The 22,290-nt window shown below is 41.3% G+C and overlaps 1 protein-coding gene across 1 annotated transcript in view; it reads right to left on the bottom strand.

The window, feature by feature from the left end:
• Window positions 1-22,290, bottom strand: part of RALYL (RALY RNA binding protein like) — a 711,743-nt gene that overhangs the window by 524,020 nt on the left and 165,433 nt on the right. Inside the window, exon 2 of the mRNA XM_040433240.1 lies at window positions 1,572-1,849. Within this exon, the coding sequence (XP_040289174.1) occupies window positions 1,572-1,827 (256 nt within the window). The 5' untranslated portion in view covers window positions 1,828-1,849. The remainder of the gene's footprint in view (window positions 1-1,571; window positions 1,850-22,290) is intronic.

A 22,290-nucleotide genomic window follows, 5' to 3' on the forward strand; every position in this document is an offset into this window, starting at 1 on the left:
ACATCTAAAACCATGGCTACAACTGATCCAGAACATGAAGAACCAACAATATTGGTAACATGTACAAAGAAGCTACATCTGAAACCATGGCTCTAACTGATGCAGAACATGAAGAACCAACAATATTGGTAACATGTACAAAGAAGTTACATCTGAAACCATGGCTGTAACTGATGCAGATCATGAAGAACTAACAGTACTGAGTACTGGTACCATCTACACAGAAGCTACATTGTATGCTTACACCATTGTCATTCAGTAATTGTAAAGCCATCAATCTGCAAATTTAGGCTCTGCCAACTTAGGAAAACCTAAACATACACCATACAAAAAAAAAAAAACCCCCCCCCCCCCCCCCAGAAAGCCTGATGTGCAGCAGAATGAAGGCCAACATTACACTATTTAAGCCTTTGTCTGTATGAGGGTTGCTAACCCAATTTTTTTTTTTTTTTTGGGCAGTCCATCCCAAAGCCACAGACAGCCAACATTTTTTAGATAGAAAAAATGTCTATAGCTCAATATACTGGTAAGAACTAATTACCATCATTTACTAGGAACTGTGAAATAATAATAATAATTGCCACCAAAATAACTTGCACAAGTACCACCACAATAAAAAAAAATCACTGACACATCGATTATTTTTTGCAGACACAGGAAAAAAGGTGTCCTATTTTTACAGACTGTCCAGGAATTTCTGGACGGTTGGTAACCCTGGTCGGCATAATGGGAGCCTATGGATCCATATAACATATACATACGATTAACATACATTGCATACAGTGTGAACAAACTCTTATTTCTTTAAAATACCATAAAAAAAACTAAGTGAAAGTCAACCTTTTAAGACCTTGTTTTTATGTCCAGTATTCAGGGTTGATATTTTTTAAAATATATCTTTATACGGACTGATTGCATAGACATAAAATAAATGATAAAATTCTCACTGTCTGCAAACACCATGTTGCCTATATTATTATTGAGGTCAATGTAAAACCAGTATGTAGTATGAAATGAATCAGCAGAAACATATGATCCTATTTAGATTAAATGGTTTGTCTGAGTATCTAATACGGATTACCTATCCACAGGATAGGTCATTATATTTGTAATTGGTGAGGGTCTGATCCTGGCACCCCCTGCCGATCAGCTGTTCGAAGAGGCTCAGAGCTTACCAAATATTGAGCCACACATTGTACAGTATAGCAACTGTGCTTGGTATTGCACATTCAGTTGAATGGGAATGAGTTGCGCATAGGCCATGTGACTGATGAACATGATGTCATTGGTCTAGAAAGAGGTTTCCACACTCACAGAGTACCTCAGGCTCTTCGAACAGCTGATCAGCAGGGGTGCAGGGAGTCGGACTCCCACCAATCAGATACTGATGACCTATCCTAAAGTATTAAACACTTTGACAACACCATTAAGAAAATAATATAATACTCAACAATGTACATTAACTTTAAAATTAAAAAAAGAACAGCACATAACAAGGAAATACTGTAATCTACAGATAATATTTATTATTGTAAATGGTTTTCTACGAGGAATCATAGTTGATATCTTACCTAGTGGTTGGCCTCCAATAATCCTCGCATTTTCTCCTGTCACTGCGGCCCTTGCATGCCTTTCACTAACGTACTGTACAAATGCAAATCCTTTATGTACTGAGCATCCAACTATTTTCCCATATTTTGCAAATATTGCTTCAATGTCACTTTTTTTCACAATGCCTGTGTTAAGGTTGCCAATGAAGACTCTGGAGTTGATTGACCTGGGATCATTCTTGTTTGTGACATTGCTAGTCTGTGTTTTGCCAGTCATTGTTGTCAATACCTTTGGATAACTGCAAGAGTAGTAAAGACAAATAAAACATGAATCATTGTAGTAATAATAATAATAATAATAATAATAATAATAATAATAATACAAAATAATCATAGCTATAGGGCTGATTTAATAATATTTTCCAAGTGCCCACCAAATCTAAAAATTAGCCACTTTATCAAAGTGACTGAAGCTGGATGATCTAGATGGATTTGGTGCACCTTTAGACACCTAGTAGACGGCTTAATTTGTGACAGAATCCTGTGCCTGAGATTTGGAAGAATTTTGGCCACGCCAATGTTAAGCCACACACCCTATGACAATAAATGTGGTAAATGACATGTGCATTTACTTTTTGTTGATAGACAGATCAAGGGGGTTTACCAAGAAATCATATTGATGGTCCTAAATTAAGATGAGCCATAAACATGTAAGCTATAGGATTCTGACCCCCCAAACCCTACCAATCAGCAGAACTGAGTTTCAGAAGCCTCTGGTCCTGAGGGAAGTTGGAGCCATTGTATGCTGGGGAAATGTATGGTCCATCATGTTTTACATTGAAAGGCTTGATCTGCCACAGTAGCCGTTAGTAAAAAAAAATAATGTTGCACTAAATGTCAGATTACAGTCTTTATTCCTTCCTGAGTAACGTCCACCATAGCCTTTATGATTGGTTCCACTGATAGATTTAAGCATGTAGCCAAAGAAATGTGATCTCTTGTGACTGAATAATGGAAAATGAGTTGAGGGGGGCACCAGAGGAAATTATTCTTGAGGCCCAATTCCCATATTATCAATAAAGTCCAATAATTTTTTAATCAAATAAACAGACCCTAGGGACAAAAAATTATTTCCTGAACCTTTGAGCTCACTATGGTATTAGAGCCTGGGTCCACTAGATCCTCGGGTTCCCTGGTGGACCAGTCGACCCTGGTGGAACTGTCTGAAAACAATCAGGCCTTATTCTGTAACCTCATACATTGTTTATGTTAATACTCAAGACTTCTTTTTTGGATACAAATATTGAAAGTTATAGTACCTTAAAGGGTTGTCCAGGATTTGAATATGGATGGCTTATCCTCAGGATAGGCCATCAGATAAGAGGGAGTTCTGCACCATGCAGCTTCCCCAGTCAGATGACAACTTGTAGCTCCAATGCCGAAATCAGCACTGGAACTACATAGCTCCGTTCATTCTATAGTGGAGGAAGCTGGTAACTGCAGCACTGTTTCCATTCGTTTCAATGGGGTCCCCTGCACCTCCTGCTAATCTGATATTGTTCACCTATCCTGAGGACAACCCATTTAAAACAGCAAGCCCATATATCATGATATTATTATAGATATATAGTTCAATTTTAGTTTCTAAAATCCTCGTGATATAAGTTGTGGAGATGAGATTTGTCTGCTTTGTGTTACCTAATTACTGCATAGGCACTGAAAAGGCAGAGAGGAATAATACCAAGCAGAGCAACATCTACTGTCTATTATCTTTATTGTCTATTCAATGTATTGAATACATTATTATCATCATTTACAGTTGCATTTCAGCTTTTCAAATGCCTTTAGGGCTTAGTGCTCATTTACATGGACTGAAGCACAGGGCATTGAGCAAGAATGAACTGTTTGTTCTGGAGAAATTTCTTGATTCAGTGAATTTTTTCTTTAAATTTTTCAAAGAAAAATTGATTTGCGTCCAAATGGATCCTACCTAAATATGCTCCAATTGGCTTGAACATTGGTTTGTAACATTCTCTGGTCTCCTAGGACTCCTAGTATGCATGATGAGTATTGAAGTCCAGCCAACTAGTGATGCTCGAGCATGCTCGGACGAACACCTGTTCGGCTCGAGCATCTTGATGCTCGGCACATGGCGGTACTTGGCCGACTACCACATGTGTGCTTGAGTCCCCTCCCTGCACGTTTCTTGGCTGCTAAGCAGCCAATAAATGTGCAGGTAAGTATTACCCTTCACTGTAATGCCGTAGCCATGTTAGCTACTGGCATTACAGTGATTGGCTGGCCGTAACGCGTCATCGGGTGCTATATAGCACCCGATGACACGTGTTCGGCTCAGTGTTAGTCAGGGAGAGCTGAGCATAGGAAGGGAATGACAGTGTAGGGAGTGTTATTGGAAGATTTTTATTACAAAAACTTTTTAGAGACCCAAAAGTCCTTTTAAGGACTATTGTGTGTGACAGCAGCAATATATATTTTTAGCGCATACTGCGCTAAATAGCATCTAATAGGCCGCTGCAGACAGTGAAATTATCCGCGCCACATCCAAAAAAATCTGTGACATCCAGTGTACTTTTTCAATAGATTATGTCTGCTGCAGACAATGATATTAGCTGTGCCATATGTGATATACAGGTTGTATCGGAGTGCCTTTTACTTGTAATTTTTGGCAGCACTTGCACTTTTTATACAGTTGCAAGAAAAAGTATGTGAGCCCTTTGGAATTATATGGATTTCTGCACAAATTGGTCATAAAATGTGATCTGATCTTCATCTAAGTCACAACAATAGACAATCACAGTCTGCTTAAACTAATAACATACAAAGAATTAAATGTTACCATGTTTTTATTGAACACACCATGTAAACATTCACAGTGCAGGTGGAAAAAGTATGTGAACCCTTGGATTTAATAACTGGTTGAACCTTCTTTGGCAGCAATAACTTCAACCAAACGTTTCTTGTAGTTGCAGATCAGATGTGCACAACGGTCAGGAGTAATTCTTGACCATTCCTCTTTACAGAACTGTTTCAGTTCAGCAATATTCTTGGGATGTCTCGCTTTCTTGAGGTCATGCCACAGCATCTCAATCGGGTTGAGGTCTCTGACTGGGCCACTCCAGAAGGCGTATTTTCTTCTGTTTAAGCCATTCTGTTGATTTACTTCTATGCTTTGGGTCGATGTCCTGTTGCAACACCCATCCTTTGTTGAGCTTCAGCTGGTTGACAGATGGCCTTAAAGGGGTTATCCGAGTTAATAAAAAAAAAAAAAAAACACTTAAAATCCATCAGGATATACATATAATTTGGTTAAGCTTGATTTCATCAAGTTAAAACCCATATTTGCACCTTTTCATGGTCCTGTCATTGCTTTGTTTACATGCTCAAGTACAAGGTGAGGGTGCGTGTAACAACAAAGCCTGAGCTCTGCCTCATGAATATTTCTGGGCGTGAACAACCTGACCTTTCCCGCCCCCTGCTTTGCACTTTGCATAAAAATAAATAAATACACACACAGGGCAGAAGACCTCCCTGTCACATTGCAGCTGCACAGTGTAAGTTATGTTATTTTACATACATTTCTTTCATGTTTGGTTTTGTTTCTAGTCTAAAAATTTTCTTTCTGTTATTACAGTATATCAAGGAGGACGTATTTGCACTAATTCCAAATTCCGTCACCATAGAAAATGAATGGGTCCGCACCCGTTCCGCAAAATTGCAGAACAAATGCGGACCCATTTGCGGATGTGTGAATGGAGCCTAAGGCTACTTTCACACTAGAGGCAGGATCGATCCAACAGGCTGTTCACCCTGTCGGATCCGGCCAGCCGCTATTTTGCCGTGCCGCTGGACTGCCGCTCTGTCCCCATTGACTATAAAGGGGACGGTGGTGGAGCTATGGCGCAGCACGGCAGTGCACAGCGAGCGGCCACTTGACTAAAAGTCCTGGATTTTTATGGTACTTTCACACTAGCGTTAGCGTGATCCGGCAGGCAGTTCCATCGTCAGAGCTGCCCGCCGTCTCTGCCAATCAGTGTGACAAGTGACAGCATTTGTAGACGGATCCAGGTGCGGATCCGTCTAGAAATGCATTGCAATAACGGATCCGTCTATCCGCTTGCCATGTCGATGGACGGATCCCTCTGTCAGTCTTTTTCACATTTTTCATGTTCTGCGCATGCGCAGACCGGAAGGGCGGATCCGTCCTTCAGTTGTTTTGCAACGCCGGATCCGCAAGGCAGCTCCGTCGTCGGAGCTGCTGCCTGCTGGATCCGCCGATCAGTGTGACAAGTGACAGCATTTGTAGATGGATCCAGGTGCGGATCCGTCTAGAAATGAATTGCAATAACGGATCCGTCCAGCGGCACCGTCAAATAGCGGCAGGGCGGATCCGACAGGGTGAACAGCCTGTCGGATACGTCCTGCCGCTAGTGTGAAAATATCATTAGCATTATCTGTATCTAAGCAATATCTATATTATTCAAATATATATTCAATATGGATATTGCTTAGATAAATCCATATATTGGTGGCAGATAAGGATTTTATATAGCTGAATAATGATGATGATGATCATAATAATGATGGCCAATAATTTATTTATATTTCCCAGGGGGTGTTGAATGTGTACTAGTGTGGGGGGGGGGGGGGACCAGGGCTGTAATAACGATCCCCAGATGCAGAGGGGAACGTTTACAAACTGCCACCTCTAGCCCCAGTGAATGCAGGAGGGACAAACATACCCTGTGCTGCTGGAGATCACCTCGGCTCTGGTTTGTACTGCATATGAGCGATCGCATAGCAGAGCCGAGGCAGTGACAAGAGCTGGAGGGGGAAGGGCACTAGAGGCTCTGACGTCTCGTTTACAGAGCCTGGACACTCCCTCAAGCAGGGAGACGGCTGTAAACGAAACATCAGCAGCAGAGCAGAGCCGGGCAGTGTGAGGAGAGCTGGAGGGGGAGGGGGGAGGGCACCAGAGGCTCTGACGTCTCGTTTACACAGCCTGGACACTCCCTCAAGCAGGGAAAAGCTTGTAAACGAAACATCACCAGCAGAGCTGGCTTACTGACGTCAGGTGTAACATGACCCTGAACTGAACTGGCCAAACAGTGATAGATAGGTAATGAAAGTGATTTTAAGAATCTTTCACTGGTCTACAATAAATGCAATTAGAATAGATTTATTTAAGTCGGATAACCCCTTTAAGTTCTCCTGCAAAATGTCTTGATAAATAGAGAATTCATTTTTCCTTCGATGATAGCAATCCGTCCAGGCCCTGATGCAGCAAAGCAGCCCCAAACCATGATGCCCCCACCACCATACTTCACCGATGGGATGAGGTTTTGATGTTGGTGTGCTGTGCCTCTTTTTCTCCACACATAGTGTTGTGTGTTTCTTCCAAACAAATCAACTTTGGTTTTATCTGATCACAGAATATTTTGCTAGTACTTCTGTGGAACATCTAGGTGCTCTTGTGCAAACTGTAAACGTGCAGCAATGTTTTTTTTGGACAGCAGTGGCTTCCTCTGTCGTATCCTCCCATGAAATCCATTCTTGTTTAGTGTTTTACGTATCGTAGATTCGCTAACAGGGATGTTAGCATATGCCAGAGACTTTTGTAAGTCTTTAGCTGACACTCTAGGATTCTTCTTCACCTCATTGAGCAGTCTGCGTTGTACTCTTGCAGTAATCTTTACAGGACGGCCACTCCTAGGAAGAGTAGCAGCAGTGCTGAACTTTCTCCATTTATAGACAATTTGTCTTACCATGGACTGATGAACAGCAAGGCTTTTGGAGATACGTTTATAACCCTTTCCAGCTTTATGCAAGTCAACAATTCTTAATCGTAGATCTTCTGAGAGCTCTTTTGTGCGAGGCATCATTCACATCAGGAAATTCTTCTTGTGAAAAGCAAACCCAGAACTGGTGTGTGTTTTTTATAGGGGTGGGCAGCTGTAACCAAAACCTCCAATATCATCTCATTGATTGGACTCCAGTTGGCTGACACCTCACTCCAATTAGCTCTTGGAGATGTCATTAGTCTAGGGGTTCACATACTTTTTCCACCTGCACTGTGAATGTTTACATGGTGTGTTCAATAAAAACTTGGTAACATTTAATTCTTTGTGCGTTATTAGTTTAAGCAGACTGTGATTGTCTATTGTTGCGACTTAGATGAAGATCAGATCACATTTTATGACCAATTTGTGCAGAAATCCATATCATTCCAAAGGGTTCACATACTTTTTCTTGCAACTGTACAAGTAAATATACAGGAAAGTATGTTTCCTAACAATTTTCCCTCTAAAATCGATTTTTTTTCTTTGGTTTTGTCCCCTCTTCAGAGCAGGGGGTGCCTGGTTTAATGCTCTGGTTCTCCCATTGACTTCCATTATACTCGGGTGCTCAGTGTTTTCTGGGAAAAAGACACAAAAATTTGCATATCTTTGTTCTGCTGGCGTTAGATTGGCTTAGTGTTCTTTTCTTGGAAGAAAAACTAATTTGAATTTAAGGTATGGAAATTTGCTTTCCTTTATTAAAAAGCACTGAACGAACAGTTTGCAACTGGCAATCTTATTACAAACAAGCACTGATTGAACAATTTGAGGGTACCAGCAGGAGAAAATCTTATTAAAAACACACTGACTGAACCTTTTATTAATAATATTTTCTCCTCGTGGTGGCCTCAAACTGTTCAATAAATGCTTTTTCACAATAAGACTTTCTCTGGTGGTAGCCTTGAATTGTTTAGTCAGTGCTTTTTCATAAAGGAAAGTCAACTTAGATACTATTAGGTTTCTGGGAAGGGTATTCAAAATAGCATTCCTTCCCAAAAGAACACTAAGCCTATCTGATGCCAGGAGAACTAGAATATGCTAATTTGCATATACTTTCCCAGAAACATAGAGCAGCATTGGTTGGACTACAATACTGATCATGCATACTAGGTGCTCTCCATAATAAGAAAGAGTACCCACCAGATAATGTATATATTTTTCTCAGAAACCCCATATAACATACTAGTCTCTCTCCCACTCTCTGTTTTACCAAAAATGACTCACAAGAAGTTGAGGTTCATGAGAATGTGAAATTTTTTGGAGCTTTAAGACAAATTCTGAATCAATTCACTTATCTCTTGTTTGTTCCTGATCATTTCCCACTCATTCAGCCTCTGTATGGAGAATAATGATCTTTATACCCTCTGTATGGAGAATAATGATCTTTATTGCTAGTGTTGAGCGATTTTAGGGGGATATTTTATGTATTACTCTTGCTTTTAGAGATATGTTTTATTGTGTCGCCATAATCCTTGTTATTGTATACTAATAAATGCCGATGTTGTGACCCACATAGTGAGTGCCAGTCCCTTTTATCCATTTTTTCACTTTGCTCTGACTGATTGGGTGATCAGTTTGAGACTAGAGCACCTTTGAGAGAGGTGGTGAGCTATCCACAACCATTTATCTCCATTTATCTGCATTTGAGCGATTTGAAGTTGACAATTTTCAGGAGAAATTGGATTCGTCACAAAGCCGAATTTCCTTGTGCTTCATGATAGCAAATCATATTTTTTCTTAAATGGCTGCCGAACATGTTACAAAAAGTAAGTAAGAAGCCCGGGAACAAGGGATCACCCATAATTCCATGCAGCCAGCCATTCAGCAAATAGCTAGCCCCTGTAATGTCACAGCCCCATAAAAATCCTCATCCTGCACAGTGTCTTCCATTTTACTGTGAATTTAGTGCAGGGAGAGACATGACAGGTGCTAGGGACAGTGATTAGGAAAGACTTTGAGTACAACATATTACTTTTGAGCAGACAGCTTAGAGATAGTGTAAGGATATTATAGGGATATAATAGGGAGACTTTATCCACACTATTGGGAGAGTGCAGGGGCCAATTGAACAGTGTAAAGTTAGGCTAATATAGAAGATATTCTATTACACCTTGCTGCACTAATTGGGGTTAAAAAGTGTTCTAACACTTCTTAGTTTTTCTCTGAGTTTTGTTTTTCTCTATGGAAAACTTGTTTGGCCTTTATCTACACCCCTCCCCCTTTTTCTCTTTATATACTTAATTGTTTACTAACTTTTATGGATCAGTGGCCTGAATGTCCTTCCATAGTGAACGGGGACTTTAATTGTGTTATTAATCCAGAGATGGACAGGATTTCCATAGGGGGAAATATCTATACTTCTGCTCAAGGGTCCCCTCTGGCACGTTTTTGTCAGGAGTCAGGTTTTGTGGATGTATGTTGATATTTAGGGAAGGGAAAAAGAGCTTATTCTTGTGTAAGGAAATCCGGAAACTATGTTAAGGATAGATTTGGCTCTGATAAATAAAAAATATTTGACATTTTTTTAATGGATGAAATGTGAGGCTAGGTCTTTATCAGACCATGTACCTTTCTCGCTTGAGTTATGTATGGTGGATAATAAGTGTAGTGTAAGAACCCCATTTAGATTGAACCCTCATTGGATTTCCATAATGGACAATCATGATCTGATAAAAAAGGAGATCAAGTTCTTTTGGGATAGTAATTATGGCTCAGTGAAGACCCATTTGGTGTGGGATGCAGTTTTATGAGGGGGGTATTTATTAGTAATATTTCCAACTTGAGAAAAAGGTATGGTATGAAATAGAGGGCTTTGGAGGAAGCAACCGTTGCCTGTATGAACGAGTTCTCCAGGAGTGAAACGAAAGTGAATAGGAAAATGATGCAGGAGACAAGTCAGGCTTATTCTGATTTTCTCCTGGATAAGGCCCAGCAGAGGGTTTTGTTTACAGGACAAAAATATTTTTCTGAATCGAGTCGTCCAGGGAAAATGCTGGCTAGGGTGATTTCTAATCAGGATCCAAAAAAAGAGATACTCAGCATTCGTTCTCCTGAAGGTACTATCACTGAAGATCAGGATTGTATAAAAGAAACATTTTTGAATAATTTTTTGGAACTATACAAATCAGATAATAACCTTTCAGATGAAGCGATTGATTCATATTTTCTGCATTACCTCAGCTAAAACGTCCCCTGATTAAGATACATATTTTTTGTTGGAATTTTTGCCATTGATCCCCCTCTAGTATGTCACTGTCCATGTTGTGGGACTATTTGTACACTTCTACTAAGTATTTGGTGGCTGCAAATATGACCTGAAAAGGTTTTTCAGGTTCGCCTGCCATTAAAGTGAATGGGTCCCACCGCGAACTTGCAGTTCGCGAGCATTTGATTGAGTTCGCGCGATCGTGTTCGCTAACCGTCTCGGCCGATGTTTGTCCATCACTAGTGATCGGTACCGGCAAAAAAATGATATTCTCTATGTTGTACAGATGGTTAGGAATGGGGATGTACTTTTGTTTTTGGAGTTAGCACAAAGAGAAAATATAGTTAATTTATCTTGGTTTAGGTATTTTCAGTTGCGTTCAGGACTTTCTAGTGTAAAGGAAAAAGCGTTGTTTGAGATAGACACTTCTTCACCTATGAACGATTTGATAGGGAATGTGGGTCAGAAGGTAAAATTATTAATTATAAAGTTTTACTTAAAACACGATTTAATAATACATGTTCTCCGGGACAAAGCTTGGCAGATTGACTGTCCAAGAATTTATTTAGAGGATAGGGATAATATAATGGCGAATTTAAGATTAGTGTCTTATAATTTTAATCACGTTTTGGTTAAATTTAATATTTTGCATAGAATTTATATTATACCCTTTTGGGTTAATAAATGTGGATTAAGAAATACTACTAACTGACCATGGTGTGATTTACCCGGGGCGGATCAACTACATATGTTCTGGTCTTGTATAGAATTGAAACAAGATTGGGGGGCAATATGGAATTTTATTACCCAGAAATTGAAAGTGTGGATTGCATATACGGTGGAAGGTTGGGTATTGAGTGACCTCTCCAAGGTAGGCTGTCATAAATACAAAAGGATTCTCTTGATTAAAATAATGTTTTTAGCAAGACTTTTGATCGCACGGGCTTAGTTCTCTCTAAATACTCCAAGTATTAACACATGGCTAAACCTTGTTGACAAGATTAAGAGATATGAAAACATTTTATATAAACAAAGAAATAGTGAGGAAAAATGGATTAGAGTATGGGGAGAATGGAAGTTCTAAGCTTTCCTGCCTCTATCTCTTCATTATCTCCTTTCCATCTGTTGATGGAGGGAATGGGAGATGCAGCGCAATGGGGGAGGCTGGTTGGGGGGGAAATTAGGGGAGTAAGTGTTAAAGTGTGAAAGTGAAAATAATAATGTTGATGTTTACTCTTTACTGAAATGTATTGTTTGGATTTTCTAATAAAAGTGTTCTAATACTTCTGATTTTAGGTTGTTCACAATCTTTTATACATACCGTAACTACCGTAATTCCATTAATCATTGATTCTGTTATTGGGCTGAAATTTAGACCTGATACTACAGATTTTGGGGGGTTCACATTCTTTTATACATAAATAAATCAGTTAATCTTTTATTGTGTAATTGGGGTAAAATTGCAGCCTAATACTACTATGTTTTGGGTGTTCATGGTCTTTTATACATAAGTAAATTCATTCATCCTTGATTCTGGCATAAAAAAATGGCGTGATACTGCAGATTTTGGGGGGTTCGCATTGTTATTTTAAATAAATAATTCCATTCATCCTTAAATGTGTAATTGGGGTGAAATTGCAGCCTAATACTACTGTTTTTGGGGTGTTCACATTCTTTTATACATAAGTAAATCCATTTATGCTTGATTCTGATGTGAAATTGCTCCCTGACTCTACTGTTTTTTTAAGGATTAACTATTGAATACTATTTCAGTACGCATATATCAAAGAATTCGGTGCGGTTATCGGCCTAAACAAAATAACGTTAAAAACAACTTTTATAAGTGATACTAATAAAACAGTGGCTGTCCACAATTTCTTCCTTTTTCAGGCTGGGCATAAAGAATGAGGAGCATATTAAGCAAAGATATAAAAATGCTCATCTAATCCGTATACCACAATAGTGTGTATCTACTTTACCGTGCACACACGAGTGGGTACTGAAATTAATTTTAGACGCATATTAGATGCCACTCTTAATAACCCCTGCGCAGGCTGTGGATCTGCAGAAATTATGTAGGGGTGCCGGCTTCTACATAACTTTAGCCATCCACCGCCAGTGTATATCTATACCAACTTCCTTGCTGGTGTAGATTTAGAACATTTTCTATGTCTAAAACAGGCATAGAAAATGATAAATGAGATGAACCTGCCGGTCTGCCCCCTTCCCTGCCCACGCCACTCCGCTTTTTTTAGACCTGGAGTGAGAGAGGAAAAGTCGCAGATTGTAGTGCAAATAACCTTTGCGCCGTACGCCAGAAAACATATATCAGTTGGTAATTGACCCCCATAGTTCAAAGACATTTCACTACAAATACAGTGTTATTCCCAAAATAAATAGTCAATGACAGTGTGCAGTGTGTTTGTACAAGGGAGGAAAAGTTCATTGTTTCTCTGTCTTTAAATTACAGAAAACACATTTTAAATTTTGCTAGTACCATTTAATAATACTTGTGTACCAAACTTGTGGCTTTTCGTTTAGAGTCCTCATAATAAAATCTCTGTAAAATAGAAGAGTGCAATATGAAAGACCCATGCTTTATTCTCCCACAGTCAGAATCTGGCTAGCAGCAGCAGCCATCCAGTCAGTAGTAGTTGTAGGCCACAGTTCTCCGTGGCTTCTGACAGATGCAACATTATTACTGAGGATAAAGAGGATGAAATTGTGGACTAGATGGCTCCCTCCTCCTCTCAATCATAGCAGGATGACACAGAGTTCACCTCTAAGTCTGCCATGTGCCTTGAAGACAGATGTCACTGCATTTCACCTGCTTCTTCTTACAACCCCAGTAGATATGAGCGAATTAGTGTTGATCGAGCTCATGTGCACAAGTAGAACACTTCACAATGCTCTACCGAGCACCCGTGCATAATGGAAGTCAATGGGAGAACCCCAGGCACCCCCTGCTCTGAAGAGGGGAGGGTGTCTGGAGTCCAATTCGGCTCAGGAGTCCCTTCTCTGACTCCATATATAGCTATGTCTATATATGGAGTCAGTGCTTGGGGACACCCCAGTGTATTCAAATCTAATTTAGCCTGTATTTCAGAAAAGTTTCTGCTGGGATTCGAACTACTGTATAGGTCTCAGTAGAATTAAAGTACAGTTGAAGTCTCATTTTATTTATTTTTTGTGACTGGCTATGCACCTATATAGTGTAGTGGTTAAAGTTCTGGGCTATGATGCAGATGCTGTAAGTTAAAACTCCTTCACAAAATTTAATTTAAATATATATATATATATGTTTTTAGCCATAATATATTTACACATATTATTTTATATTTAGAGTATATAATATATTATAATATATGTAAATATATTATGGCTAAAACATCAGTAGTAGTTTTCCACATATTATGCACTATTATCTATCAGAAGTATGAACATATATATATATATTTTTGTAATTACACATTTATTTTGTGCCATATATTTTTTACAATTACTAAAAAAATATAAAAGCTATTATACCTGAGTGGTTAAGGCCCTTGCCTCTAATACAGAAGGTTGAGATTTCGAATCCCGGCAGAAACTTTTCTGAAATACAGGCTAAATTAGATTTAAATACACTGGGGTGTCCCCAAGCACTGACTCCATATATGTACATAGCTATATGGAGTCAGAGAAGGGACTCCTAAGCCGCGGACTCACACTGAGGGATTCCCTCACTGTATATCGATCTTCTGCATAGAAATAGAGGCTAAATTAGATTTAAATACACTGACTCGAGCACACTCGGTGTTCGGCCGTACTCTGCGATGTGCCGAGCATAACGATGCTGAAGCCGAACTGGTGTTCGGCCGAGCATGCTCTCTCAACACTACACTATAGAGGTATATGTTAACTTGCACAGAAATATAAAATAAGTCTTCTGTTGAATAGGAATACTCACTACATCAGAAACTACTATGAGGTTTTTCTGACACAGTTGCTGAGTGATTAAGGTCCTTGCCTCTAATGTACAAGGGGTTGGGAGTTCAAATCCTGCCAGAAACTTTTCAGAAATAGATGCTAAATTACATTTAAATACACTGACTCGAGCATTGCGCTCGAGCACACGCTGTGATTAGCAGAGCATAGCGATGCTCGATTAATACTAGAGCGAATCTTCCAAGATTCGGTTCATTTCTGATTCACCAAAATTTTCAAAAAGTTTGGTTTGGGTCTGAATCTATTCGTTCCGAACCAAAGATGCTCCAATTGCCCTTGAAATTGGTATATACCCCCTCTAGTCCTCTAAAACACAGTGGTTGTTTTTAGAAAAGCTCCCATTTCATTTTAGTATTTTTTTCATTTTTCCTCGCCCGTCCCCTCGGTCTGATACAGCATCAGGTGTAACTGTAACTACTTTTATTGTTGCTGCCGCGTTTATTGCTTGACCGCAACTGACTGCAATTATCTCCTGCTTGGTGGTGACAGAACACTACCAATTGCTTATGTGCTGGGCGCTGTTTTACAAGATTTATCCGAATCGAACCAGTAAATAGGGTTCGTACTGAACTTTAGGATTTTTGGACCCCAAACCCGAACATTTTCGTAAAAGTTCGGGTTCGGTGTTCGGCGCTTTCTTGGCGCTTTTTGAAAGGCTGCACAGCAGCCAATCAACAAGCATCATAGTTCTTGCCCCAAAAGGCCATCACAGCCATGCCTACTAATGGCATGGTTGTGATTTGCCAGAGCAGCATGTGACCCAGGCTCTATATAAGTTTGGGTCACGTAGCGCTGCACGTCACTCTGCTGTTACAAGTGTAGGGAGAGGATGCTGCTGGACTTGTGATTTCATGGAGAGCATAGGAGAGAATCTAACTCAGCGATCTACAGACAAATAGTTGTGTGGGTGCACACAACTGAGCTCATTGACCAAAAATACTAACTTTTAGAATTCTGTTAGTTAGGTGGGTGGCGGCGGCAGCCATTTTATGCATGCTCAGTGCACCAGCACTGCATCTGAGCTTTTTGGACATTGCAAATCACCATTTTTTGGGGGCAAACTACAACATCTGTATTAGTCAGTGTGCAATTTAAGGTAGAAATACACCCATCATTTTCTGGGGTTTGAAAAACACACTTTCTTTTTTCAAAAAACAGTATTTGTAAGATCTGCAAGTGTTAAATTCAAGTTTAATATGTACAGCATTGATATTCTGTTAGCAAAAAAATACTTTTTGAGCAATCTACAACATCTGTATTAGTCAGTGTGCAATTTAAGCAAGAAATACACCCATCATTTTCTGGGGTTTGAAAAACACACTTTCTTTTTTCAAAAAACAGTATTTGTAAGATCTGCAAGTGTTAAATTCAAGTTTAATATATACAGCATTCATATTCTGTTAGCAAAAAAATACTTTTTGGGCAATCTACAACATCTGTATTAGTCACTGTGCAATTTAAGCTAGAAATACACCCATCATTTGCTGGGGTTTGAAAAACACACTTATTTGACAAAAAACACTATTTTCAGGCCTTGCAGCATCAGCACGTGTGAAATTACAGGCTTATATACTGCTGCCAAATTCAGTTGTTAAATAAACAGTCGTTTGGGTTCCAAAAATTTTGTTGGCAGCCTTTGATGCAGATGTCATTGTGAGATACACCCTTAATACATTTGTCTAACATTCAGAGGTTTTAAATACCGCCATTTGGTGCACCAATATTGAATTCAGGCCTACAGAGGTTCAGGCCCTGTGAGATACCACCTCTACATACAGGGGTTTGAATTAGGCATTTGAAATACAATCATTTGAAATACATCCTTTTTGTGGAAAGATATATTTACTTCAGGCCTACACTGGTTGAGACCGTATGAGATACCCCACTACATACAGGGGTTTGAATCAGGCATTTGAAATACAGCCATTTGAATATACAGCCTTTTTGTGCAAAGATATATTTACTTCAGGCCCTCTGAGATACTACCTCTACATACAGGGGTTTGAATTAGGCATTTGAAATACAGTCATTTGAAATACATCCTTTTTGTGGAAAGATATATTTACTTCAGGCCTACACTGGTTCAGACCGTGTGAGATACCCCCCTACATACAGGGGTTTGAATCAGGCATTTGAAATACAGCCATTTGAAATACAGCCTTTTTGTGCAAAGATATATTTACTTCAGGCCTACACTGATTCAGGGCGTTTGTGATCCTCCCTATACATACAGGGGTTTGAATTAGGCATTTGAAATAGTCATTTGAAATACATCCTTTTTGTGGAAATATATATTTTCTTCAGGCCTACACTAATTCAGGGTGTGTGTGATCCCCCCTATACATACAGGGGTTTGATTCAGCCATTTTAAATACAGCCAATTGAAATACAGCCATTTTGTGCAAAGAAATCTTTAATTGAGGCCTAGCCTGGTTCAGGCCGTGTGAGATACACCCTTTACATACTGTCGTTCTTTTTTACCCATTTAGGCCAAGATCCTAAATTCAAAAAATATGAGGAGAGCGTCAAATAAGGGACGTGGCCCAGGTCGTGGTGCTGCTGGTGGAGCTCCTGTTGCAGGGAGAGAACGTGGTCAATCTGTGCCAGCTACACGCACAAGAGAAACCCCTTGTAGCGAGTAGGCGACAAAACCTGCAGCGGTATTTGGTCGGGCCTAATGCTGCTCTACGAATAGTGAGGCCTATACAAGTACAGGCGATAGTAGATTGGGTTGCTGACAGTCGATCCAGTTCCTTCACATTGTCTCCCACCCAGTCTCCTGCTGAAAAACCACAGTTGGCACCTGCAGCCGATGTCCATCAGTCTTTCACCTCACCCCCTTGCAAATCAGCCAAGCAGTCTGAGCCCCTGTCACGAGGGTATCAAGAGCCACGTCTGACTCCGTTATACCCGGGGTCAGGAGGTCGCAGCGGGTGGCTGCGCGCTCTATATCTAAAGATCACGTTGTTTCTTAGTGATTGTTTTCTGTGTTTGCCTTGCTATCCTTTTTGTCTCAATCAGGGATCCGTAGCTTCTCCTCCTCAGCTGTTTCTTGTCTGCCACTCCCAACCTCCTTATATTCTCCCCTCACTCTTCTCTAGTTGCCAGTTATAGAGCTTCCTGCCTGGACATCTATACTGACCCACTGGAGTTGTGAATCCTGGTTGTCGTTCCAGAGTGTTACCTGTTGTCGCCCACCTGGGATTATATGTTGAGTTTGTATTGTCTGTCCTTCCCTTGGTGTTTTCCTTTAGAGCTAGTGGTGCGGACTAGTGTTCCCACCGCCCTGTTCACTATCTTGGGCTCAGCTTAGGGAAAGCCAGGGCTTTAGGCACGTGATCGGCGTACGGGTGAGGAACCCGTCTAGGGACGTCAGGGCAGCCAGGTGCCAGCGCTAGGTGAGTCAGGGGTCACCACCTTCCCTCTCACTTGGGCAGGGCCTTCCTTGTTCCCTCCCTCTGCGTCACGTATGTGATAGTCACGCCGGCCGTGATATTATAACTGGCCTTTACTTTTTGAGAAAAAAAAATAAAAAAAGATTTTTTGTTGTTTTTTTTTCTCTACTTAGAATCCAATATGGATCCTATTGCTGCCTTGGCAAAACAGCTTCAAGGCCTGTCTTTGGAGGTGGCAGGATTGAAGTCGTCTGTCCTCCAACAACAGCAGCAAATGCAGCAGACCGCACCCCCAGCGGTTGCTATGGGTAACCAGGTAGTTACAGAACCCAAGGTTGTTCTTCCTGACAGATTTTCTGGGGGAAGGGACAAATTTGCGACGTTCCGTGAGGCCTGCAAATTATACTTTAAGTTGCGCCCTTACTCCTCAGGTAATGAAGAACAGCGGGTAGGGATTGTCATTTCCCTGCTTCAGGGGGACCCACAATCCTGGGCGTTCTCGTTACCCCCTGGTTCCCAGGCTCTCCGGTCAGTGGAGGGATTTTTTGGGGCTTTGGGTCTCATATATGATGACCCTGACCGAGTCGCCCTGGCTGAGTCGAAGTTACGGAGACTCCTACAGGGAGATCGGTCAGCAGAGGAATATTGCTCAGAGTTCCGTAGGTGGGCTACGGATACTCAGTGGAACGACCCGGCTCTCAGGAGTCAGTTCTGCTCTGGGTTATCTGAAAGGGTTAAGGATGCACTGGCGCTGTATGAGACCCCCCTTTCCCTTGATGCTGTTATGTCCCTCTCTATCAGAATAGATGGGCGTCTTAGGGAGAGATCGAAAATTCCAGAGCAATTGGTTACCTCTCCCAAGCAACAATTAGTCTGTACTGACTTAGATGAGCCTATGCAGCTAGGCGGAACTTCTCGTCAGGTCCGTCCTCCTGAGGTTCGCCGTAGGGGGGGGGGGGGCTTGTTTTTTCTGTGGGGGGAAGGGTCATTTCATTAATGTCTGTCCCTCCTTTCTCAAAAACAAAAGACCGTCGGAAAACTACTAACCCCAGGCTGTGCGGAGGATGTCAGCCGGGGGGTATACGTTTCCTCCATACGAACATCTCAATTTGTGTTACCAGCGGTTATTGTTTTTGGTGTTAAGACGGAGTCTATTTCTTTTTTTCTAGACAGTGGAGCAGGGGTAAATTTGATAGATGCCCATTTTGCCCGCACTATGGGTTTGTCTCTCTGTACGCTGCAGAGACCTATTCCCGTATTCGCTATAGATTCGGCTCCTCTGTCTCAGAGAAACCTCACCCACATTGTTCATAATTTACACCTTCGGGTAGGGGACCACCATAATGAGTGTCTTTCATGTTACGTTCTGGAGGGCCTTCCCTCTCCTGTGGTATTGGGTCTTCCCTGGTTGGTAGCGCACAATCCAGTGGTGGATTGGCAGGCCAGGGAGATATTGGAGTGGAGTGAGCATTGCAGAGAGAATTGCTTATATAACAATTGCTTAATCGCCTCCATAGCTTCCCTACCTACATTTATTTCGGACTTAGAGGACGTTTTTTCTGAAAAGGGTTGTCAGAAGCTACCACCTCATCGTCCTTATGATTGCCCGGTTAACCTGATTCCCGGTGCAAAATTACCCAAGTCCAGGTTGTATAATCTTTCGGGTCCCGAGAGACAAGCCATGAAAGATTATATCTCCGAGAGTCTGGCTAAGGGACACATCAGACCCTCTTCTTCACCCGTGGCTGCAGGGTTTTTCTTTGTTAAAAAGAAAGATGGGGGCCTGCGTCCTTGCCTAGATTTCCGTGAGCTAAACCAGATAACCATCCGAGACCCATACCCTCTTCCTCTCATTCCTGACCTTTTTAATCAGATTGCGGGTGCTAGGTGGTTCTCCAAACTTGATCTTAGGGGGGCCTACAATCTGATTCGTATCAGGGAAGGGGATGAGTGGAAGACAGCTTTTAACACCCCTGAGGGGCATTATGAAAATCTAGTTATGCCTTTCGGTCTGACCAATGCCCCCGCTGTCTTCCAACATTTCGTTAATGATATTTTTAGTCATCTCATCGGCAGGTTTGTAGTCATATACCTTGATGATATCTTAATTTATTCAGCTGATCTGAAAACACATGAGGTGCATGTCAGGCAAGTACTGCAGGTCCTACGGACGAATAAATTATATGCGAAAATTGAAAAATGTGTCTTCGCCGTTCAGGAAATACAGTTCCTGGGATATCTATTATCTGCTTCAGGTTTCCGTATGGATCCTGGGAAGGTCCAGGCAATTTTAGATTGGGATCTTCCTGAGAACCTTAAAGCCCTACAACGGTTTTTGGGTTTCGCAAATTTCTATAGAAAGTTCATTAAAAATTATTCAGTGATCGTTAAACCCCTTACCGACATGACTAGGAAGGTGACTGATTTTTCTAAATGGTCTGACGCCGCTAAAAATGCATTTTCCTCTCTAAAAGAGAGGTTTACCTCGGCACCTGTTCTAATTCAACCTGATGTCTCCCAGCCTTTTATTGTTGAGGTAGATGCGTCAGAGGTGGGAGTGGGGGCTGTATTGTCTCAGGGTCCGTCTCCTGGCAAATGGCGCCCTTGCGCTTTCTTTTCCAAAAAATTATCTTCTGCAGAGAAGAACTATGATGTTGGAAATAGGGAACTGTTGGCGATTAAGCTGGCGCTTGAAGAGTGGCGTCACTTCTTAGAGGGAGCAATCCACCCCGTCACGGTGATTACGGATCACAAAAACCTTCTGTACCTAGAATCGGCTAAGCGTCTCACCCCTAGACAAGCTAGGTGGTCGCTATTCTTTACCAGATTTAACTTTGTAATCACCTATCGTCCTGGGGCAAAAAATACCAAGGCAGACGCGTTATCTCGTAGTTTCCCTGGAGGGGGTAATGCTAGTGATCCGGTACCTATTTTACAAAAAGGAGTGGTTGTCTCTGCTGTACACTCTGTTCTAGAGGGAAAGGTGTTAGAGGCCCAGGGGGACGCCCCGGCCTCTTGCCCCTCAGAGAAATTGTTTGTACCGTTAAACCTGCGTCTTGAATTATTAAAAGAACATCATAATTCGGCACTTGCTGGGCACCCAGGTAGTAAAGCAACCTTGGAGCTATTATCTCGTCGTTTTTGGTGGCCAAGGTTGCGTCAGGATGTAATGGATTTCGTGTCTACTTGCTCTACTTGTGCACGCGCGAAAGTCTCTCATACACGTCCAGCAGGGTCTTTATTGCCTCTTTTTATCCCCAATAGGCCATGGACACATCTGTCAATGGATTTCATCACTGACTTACCGTTGTCTGCGGGTAAAACAGTTATTTTGGTAGTAGTAGACAGGTTTAGCAAAATGGTACACTTTATTGCGCTACCCGCACTTCCTAATGCTAAAACTCTTGCTCAGGTGTTTATCAGTGAAATCGTGAAGCTTCACGGGGTCCCTTCCGATGTGGTTTCGGATCGGGGAACCCAGTTTATTTCTAAGTTTTGGAAAGCTTTTTGTTCCCGTTTGGGGGTACACTTGTCCTTTTCCTCAGCTTTTCATCCTCAGTCGAATGGACAGACTGAGCGTACCAACCAAAACCTAGAAACATATTTAAGGTGTTTTGTGTCTGAAAACCAAGAGTTGTGGTCATCATATTTACCGTTAGCTGAGTTTGCCATAAATAATCATTATCAGGAGTCCACTGGCAAGTCACCATTCCTTGGTGCATACGGTTTTCATCCCCAGTTTTGTACTTTCAAAGAGGGGGGGGTCTTCTGGGGTTCCCAAAGAGGAAAGGTTTTCTTCATCTCTTTCTTCGGTATGGCAGAAGGTGCAAGTTAACTTGAAAAAGATGAGTGGTAAATATAAATGCATGGCCGATAAGAAACGGTCGCCAGGTCCAGACCTAGGGGTGAATGACTATGTGTGGTTGTCTACTAGGAATATTAAGTTGAAGGTTCCCTCTTGGAAACTGGGCCCTAGGTTCATTGGTCCTTATAAAATAGTAGCCGTCATTAACCCTGTGGCTTTTCGCCTGGAGCTACCTCAGACTTTTAAGATCCATAACGTCTTCCATAAATCGTTACTCAAGAAGTATGTTCCACCTCTAGAACCATCACCGCTGCCACCTCCTCCTGTTATTGTGGATGGTAATCTGGAGTTTCAAATAGCCAGAATTGTTGATTCTCGTCGGGTCCGCCGCTCTCTTCAGTATCTGGTGCATTGGAGGGGTTACGGTCCCGAGGAAAGAATGTGGGTTCCAGCGTCAGAGGTAAACGCCAACAGGTTAATTCAGGCTTTCCAT

Source organism: Bufo bufo, chromosome 5 (assembly GCF_905171765.1).
Source record: "Bufo bufo chromosome 5, aBufBuf1.1, whole genome shotgun sequence".
NCBI classification, from domain to species: Eukaryota; Metazoa; Chordata; class Amphibia; order Anura; family Bufonidae; genus Bufo; species Bufo bufo.